Source organism: Apteryx mantelli, unplaced genomic scaffold, assembly GCF_036417845.1.
Source record: "Apteryx mantelli isolate bAptMan1 unplaced genomic scaffold, bAptMan1.hap1 HAP1_SCAFFOLD_33, whole genome shotgun sequence".
NCBI classification, from domain to species: domain Eukaryota; kingdom Metazoa; phylum Chordata; class Aves; order Apterygiformes; family Apterygidae; genus Apteryx; species Apteryx mantelli.
The window spans coordinates 641,740-649,077 of record NW_027118682.1 but is presented as its reverse complement, the minus strand read 5'-3'; the positions used below and the strand labels follow the sequence as shown (position 1 = coordinate 649,077).

General features: G+C 53.7%; 1 protein-coding gene across 1 annotated transcript; it reads left to right on the top strand.

The window, feature by feature from the left end:
* The first annotated feature begins 4,079 nt into the window (after nt 1–4,079).
* Nucleotides 4,080–6,571, top strand: LOC136996264 (olfactory receptor 14C36-like). The gene is made up of 2 exons (XM_067317196.1): nt 4,080–5,060; nt 6,518–6,571. The coding sequence occupies exons 1-2, from the start codon at nt 4,104–4,106 to the stop codon at nt 6,569–6,571; spliced, it is 1,011 nt and encodes a 336-aa protein (XP_067173297.1). The 5' UTR covers nt 4,080–4,103.
* Nucleotides 6,572–7,338: the final 767 nt, after the last annotated feature.

Below are 7,338 nucleotides of genomic sequence, written 5' to 3'. Positions count from 1 at the left end.
CATGTGAGTGATCCCACCACATCTCAGTTATTCTGGCAACGCTGTAGTCCTGTGACAACTTGTGCATCTCCATCTGCTATTGTCTGTGCCCCAGGCCACATTCGCTTGCATATATTTGGGTTGCAGAGCCTCAGCTGTGGCACAGAGCACAGATTGCTCATGGTGAACCATGTTACCAAGAGTCAAGGACACTGTATGTGCAATGGCCCACTTCAGTGCAGGGACATGCTGGCATAGACAGCAGGTGTCAATGTAATGGTGAAAGGAGGTTCCCACTAAGGGAGCAAACCCTGCAGCACCTGAGGCCGGAGGAAAACAGAGCTGGGCTGTGCAGAAATGGCAGGAAAGGGCTTTGCTGCCTGAGCTGGCTTTGTAGCACCACAGGGCCTGTGAAAGAGGTCAACCGATCTCCAGGAAGGACAAGGTGCCACTGAAGAAGTCCCTGGGCCTGAACAGCCTGTGATCCAGCCATCCTGTGGACATCATTAGCACAGTCCCTGTTCATATCATGTGGGATGAGAAGAGGTTCAGGGGTGGGAGAGCTTGAAGGGTTTGAGAGTGCAGAAACTACAGCGGAGGCCTCGGTGTGATGTGCCTCCCAGTTATGCAGCTGCTTGAATGTAGATGGGATGGACTTTGCCTAGAGGCAGTGGTGGAATTCAGTTATTTGGGCACAGGCAGAAAACCTGAGATGCCCTTGGGAACTTGCCCAGCAACCACCCCAAAAGGATATGGCTTTCCTGTAGGTCCCATGCTGTATCTGCTAGAGACCTGTGGTTGTGCTGGACACCCCAGGCATCTGACATGGCCCTGACAACCTATCTTTATGTCACTGAATCAAGTGTCTGCACTGAATTACATAAGCCATTTGCACTGTAGGGGTTTGCCTGTGTCTTGGCTTTGTACTGAGTGGAGCTGTAGTAGTAGCAGTAGATCTCTAGAATCATTTCAGATGGCCAAGGACATTCCCCACCTGGCCCCCACCTCATGCTCTAGAAGGATGCAGGTCTCACACTTGCTCCATCACAGCAAGCAGACACTGGCACATGTCTGGGAACACCCTGTCTCTTCAAAGGTCACCAGGTGTTTGTGTGTGGGCAACTGACTCCCAACCTCCATCTCCACTGATTATAATGGGAGCTTAGACAAGGAGCTTGCATGCAGACATCTCTGTTGAGCACACTTCAGCTTTGACAAGGGGAATCCCACCTCCTGTTTCTTTGTGGAGTTCACGGGAGGGATCTGAATCCCACTCTACCCCAGGAGCTTCTAAACTGGCATGACATGCCCAGACTGACTCATCTGAAGCAATACCTGAACCCTGGGAAAATGAGCTCCCTTCATGTCCCTGTCTAGGTGTCCTGTGTAGCTAAGAGGTGGGAATAAGGGTGTCCAGGGTGGGACATTTCCACGTCTTGTAGATAACCATCCCCTGATGTAACAAATTGCAATATTGGAATCAGTCTCTCTCCACTGTTTAGAGAGAGACCATAGGTCTACCTCAGTGAGCATCTCCCAGGAGAAGGGAGCACAAGGGAGAGAGAAGTTTACGCCTTCAAGCACAGCCTCTGCCAGGCTCCTGGGATAGAGGAAGCTCCTGGCAACCTGGCAGCACTGCGCAGAGACTGCTCTGTGCAGGAGCAGCTCTTCTGCAAAGAGCAGCAGGGCTCCGGGCACTGCCTGCTCTTGCTAACAGAAGATGACAGAAGACAGAGAAGTGAAAGGCAGTGTGGAGTGGGAGGACAGAGGAGAGCTTATTGTGGGAGAAATCTTCACAGCCCTTGACATGGTAATTCTGTACTCCTGGCTGTAGAGCAATGCTACTGAGGGTCCTGGAGGGGTCTTCTAAATCCATCCCATTCCATGACTGTTTTTTAAGGATCACTCTCCCAGCTTCTCGAGTGCAAAGCAAGAGGAGGAGATGCTTCAGAGCAGGGATTCCCTGCCACACTGTCAGAGGGACAGGGCATCCTGCTGCCTTCTCCCAGGATCGCTGCAGGGGGGTGAAGCCATGGTGTGCACACAGGTCTGCCCGGAGCTCTGATTCAGAGCAGTGTCCCTGCACCCCAGGGTGCTGTGTGCCTGGGCAATGACTCTGCCACCTGCGAGGGTCAGCACTCAAACTGCCCGGGGAGCTCCCCATGGCACTGCAGGGAGAAGTTCTGGGTGGGAGGATTGACCCCTGACAGGGCAGGTTCATTCTCCCATTGAGAGGGTGCTGTGTGAGTCAGGGCTGCTCACAGCTCCATCTCACCCTGGGAGCATTTCTGGAGGGGGGGTTCCAAAAGGAAGATCAAGGCAGGGATGCCTGAAAGGGAAGGAGCTTTCATGAGTCTCTGCTTTCAGTTTTATTCTCTTTGGGTGGCATGAAATGTTATTGGATCTGTCAGGTTTAAACAGGGGATTGAGACTCCAGAACAGCAACAGTGAGAGAGGAACAATTCTGGGAGGAACTCAGGAAATCCCTTCATCCACTGCTCAGCCTACAAGCAGAGCCAGCATCACCTTTCCAGCCTCATCAAGGTTTGTCTCACCTGCTCCATAGCACCTGCAAACTTGGAGGTGCCCCTGTGCAGTGCCCTGCCCCTGGGAGGTTTCTGTAGGGCAGAGCTGAGCACCCAGCGGGTGGGATGGGGTCTGTGAGCACTGACAGGGGAGAGACGTGGGGACAGAGAAGCAGCTCCCCACAGGGGCAGCTCCAGGCAGCAGTGTCCTGGTCAAAGTGTGAATGGAAACTGCAAACTTCATTGCCTCCTCTCCTCTCCCAGCCAGCACTGCCCTTGGCCCTCAGTGCTGTGGGGTCTAGGTCATGCATCATTTCCTTGGCAGACGGCCAACCAGAACAGGAGAAACTGCTAAGCGCCCTCATGTCTCTCCATGTCCCTGCCTCCCTTGGCAGAAATATCATGGTATTGCTTCATGTGTCCCCACTTGTCCATGCTGCTCTTGTCCTTCCCCTCGGACTTTCTGGGCAGGGGGATTTCAGATGCAGTTCCGACAATGACCCTGTGGGTCCTGTCACGCGGACGTGTCCTTGACAATGAGCTGCCAAGTCCCCCTCTCACCTCTGGGGCTCTGGGCAATGCAGTGGGGGGTGGGGGGGGTGACAGTGTGCTCCTTCCCCCCCCTCCACAATGTGCTCTCTCCCCCTCATCCTAACCTCCCTGTAAACAGCATGTAGGCAGGGGCTAATTGAGCAGGCGCCAACTAAGACCTGTCTAGCATGCAAATATGACTATGAATCAGTCATCTCCCCCCCCATAAATAGGGGGCAGCCCAGAGCCCATTGAGCTCTCCTGCACAGCAGCGGGCTGCATTGCAGAACCTTCTTTTGAGCAGGGACGCCTCTCAAGGTTACTCTTCGAGGTTGAGAGATTCCTTACTCACAACAGATCCTTGGTAAGTGATTAATAGCATGCTAAACTTTGCTAAGTTATATCTCTGATTAATTGTGCACGTAATCCCTTAGACATAAACCGCTGACCGAGTCTGAGACTATGATTGGATCCAGCCGCACCTAGGCTCCTCTTAGAAGGAGTTTAGAAAGCAAGGGGGTCCTTTCTGAACCTCGTGACTCAACGGGAGGGTCCCCTTCACACATGCTCCTTTAGACATAAACAGTTGACAAAGTCTGGGGCTAAGATTGGATCCAGCTGCTCCTAGGCTCCTCTCAGAAGGAGTTTAGAAAGCAAGGGGGTCCACTCTGAACCTTGTGACTCAACGGGGGGGGGGGTCTCTGTTGCATGTGCATCTGACCCTGTCCTTCATGCAGTAAATAACTGAGTGAACCTTGCCAGTCAAACCTCGTTAAATCATTCTTATTTATGGCTGAACTTTGTTAAGTTGCTGACTTTCCACAATAAACATAGTGCTGCTTCCCTCTTATGAGTGAAGTGCATCACTCCTCTGCGAAAGGGGGATGGCTGGGAATGAGCCAGCTCTCTCTTCAGGACACCCCATCCATAGGACATTTGACCATTTGACCCTGGGGTTTCTGCCTAGGCTGCAAGCCAACATGGGGAGAGGTAAGGTCTGCTTTTGGGGGAGGGCAGAGTTGTAATAAATAGGAAGTTTTGCTCAGAGAAGTCTGTCCTAACTTGTCAATGTCTTTCCCTCGCTGGACAGTCCCCTGTGCCCAGAAGAAGCAAATGTCCAACAGCAGCTCCCCGAAAGAGTTCCTCCTCCGAGCATTTGCAGACACACGGGAGCTGCAGCTCTTGCACTTCTCGCTCTTCCTGGGCCTCTACCTGGCTGCCCTCCTGGGCAATGGCCTCATCATCACTGCCATAGCCTGTGACCACCGCCTCCACACCCCCATGTACTTCTTCCTCCTCAACCTCTCCATCCTCGACCTCGGCACCATCTCCACCTCTGTCCCCAAATCCATGGCCATTTCCCTCTGGAACAGCAGGGCAATTTCCTACTCGGGATGTGCTGCCCAGGTTTTTTTCCTTGTCATTTTCATTTTGGCTGAGTACTTTCTTCTCACAGTCATGGCCTATGACCGCTTTGTTGCCATCTGCAGACCCCTGCACTACAGCACGCTCATGGGCAGCAGAGCTTGCGTCAAAATGGCAGCAGCTGTCTGGGGAAGCGGTTTTCTCAATGCTGTGCTGCACACTGCAAATACCTTTTCACTACCACTCTGCCGAGGGAATGCCGTGGAGCAGTTTTACTGTTCACTTCCCCAGCTCCGCAGGCTCTCCTGTTCAGGCTCCTACCTCAGGGAATCTGGAGTTACTGTGGTTAGTCTTTGTTTAGTCCTTGGGTGTTTTGTTTTCATTGTGCTGTCCTACGTGCAGATCTTCACTGCTGTGCTGAGGATCCCCTCTGAGCAGGGACGGCACAAAGCCTTTTCCACATGCCTCCCTCACCTGGTTGTGGTCTCCCTGTTTGTCAGCACCCTCATGTTTGCCCAGCTCAGTTTGTCCATCTCCTCCCCAGCTCAGGATCTGGTGATGGCAGTTCTGTACTCGGTGGTTCCTCCAATAGTGAACCCTCTCATCTACAGCATGAGGAACAAGGAGCTCAAGGATGCGCTGAGGAAACTGATCCAATGGGTGCAATGTCGGCACCAATAACTGTCCCGTGTGCACACACTCCCCATTCCCAGGGTATTTGACATCAAAGCTATGTGTTGTTCATTTCTTTCTTTCTTCCTTTTCTCTGATGCCTTCTTGTAAAAAGGAAAAAGTTTTGGTTCGCGCCACTTCTCAGGAATCTCTCATTTGAATCTGGCCCAGAGACTGTGTGGAAGCAAGAAGGCATCTTTCCCCTTCATCAGCAGAGATTAAGCCCACTAGTCTGAGCTCCCTTGCATGTCCTCAGTGCAATGAGAAGAGTTTCCCTTGGAAGTGACATTCTCAGCTCTGACAGCAAGGGAGCTCGGGGGGGCAGAGTCAGGCTCAGACCAGTACAGACAGGGTGTGACCATGGTTCCTGTTTCACTGGGAGTGCTCACATCCCCTGGCCACAGTCAGGGTGGGATCTCACATCCCTCTCCTGAGAGGGTGGCTGCCAGCTGTCATCGTGGGCTTGTACCTTCCCTCTACAGTGCTCCAATGCTCAGTGGAACAGGAGTGGAGGGGAGGAGAGTCTGGATGCAGCCTGTGGGGACAGATCCTGTGCTCCTCAGGACCGTCCTCCCACTGCCACAGCAGGCATTTCATCACTGAAGCCTTCACATTGGGGCTGCAGCTTCCCTGGAGACAGGGCCACCAACAGCAGCAGGACTGTCTCTTCTCAGAGCTGTTCTCCTCATTTCCACACTGTCTTGCCTTCCTCTGAAGTGTGTATATGGCCTTAATGCTCCTGTAACGTGGTGCTGGTAGGGCTGTGCATGTGTTCTATGAGCACAGGCACCAGCAGGCAATGGGCACCCTTATGCCAGAGCTGGCCTCCAGAATAACTTTTCTATAATAAAAGTGGTTCTTATCAGTGACCTACATGAAGTCTGGCCTTTCTTCAGAGGCTGGAGTCAAAACTACGCCCAGCGGATTGCACTACAAAAGGGCCTGCTGCTCTGCTTGTGAAATCTGCGGGTTCCGGGGGATGAGCTCAGAGCCCCACTGTGATCTGACACACTCACTTGGGGAAAGGCTCTCTGGGGAGCAGGAATGTCCCAGGAGAAAAGCAGGGCAGCGTTCAGAGGTAGAAAATGAGAACAAGAAACGGTTTCTCTGTGCACCAGCTTGGGGCAGGCTGCTCTGTCCCTGGGCAGCAGGAGCTGTTGGAGGGGCTGCAGGGCCAGGGCTCTCGTGCTGTGCTGGGCAGCGGGGTGGGCATGGAGGGGCTGCAGGCAGACAGGGAGGGGGATCTCCTGGACACAAGAGCAGGGGAGACAGAGAGTGACTGGCATCATTGTGGGGCCTCCTCCCCTTCCGAGGAGCTGCTCCCCTTCTCCTTGGTCCTTGCCTGAGTTACAATGTGCACATGTCTGTGCCCGGCACTGCACCTCTCGGGTGCTGACCTGACCCTGCCCTCATCCTGCTGACCTGACTCCTCGTCTCTGCCTCAGACCTGCCTCTACACTACAGTCAAGGAAGCCTTGGTAAGGAAAGCTGGGATCTAAGAAGATCCCAGAGAAGGTTGTAGGTCCCAAAGGTGACCGTATACGCCCACAGCAACAACCCTTGCCTGACAGCCAATTTAAAGGTGTAAGGAGTGCCACAGATTTGGACCCTCTACCCAGGTAACACTGCATACAGAGTCTTAGCTGGTTGAAAAAGCGAGGGCAGCCACTTGGGTATGATTTTATAATGGATAGTTGGGAGAGCAGGTTTTCCTGTATCACAGCTCAACTGTTTATGCACCATTTGTGACAGGGGTCCTGCTACAAAGAGTATGCTGTTGGGAGCAGCAAGAGCAGGGCTGCTCCGAACAGGAAGGGGAGTCGGGAGCCGAGGGTGCCGGCAAGGCAGGCAGGGCAGTGACCCACCGACAAGAGGTCCTGTCCCACAGTGCCCGGACAAGAGGAGCAGAGCAGGTTTGGGGATGGTAACCAGGGTCAGGCACAGCCCAGCAGTTGCCAGACAAGGCTGAATGGCTTCAACCAGCCCTGCTTTGTACAGGAGGTTGGACTAGAGACCTCCAGAGGTGCCTTCCCACCAAAACTCCTCTGCGACTCCATGAACGGAAAGACCCCGGGCACAGAGACAGGCTCTGCCTGTCCCATCGGCTGCACTCCCAGTGGGTGAGGGGCAGAGTCCTTGGCCAGCCCCACACTCCCTCGTCCTCCTCTGCCTCTGAGCAGGACAAGGCCTGGGTCTGGGATAGGGCCCTGCTCACAGCCCCACCACTGGCTGCTCCCTGTAAAGGGTGAAACCCCGACATTCCCAG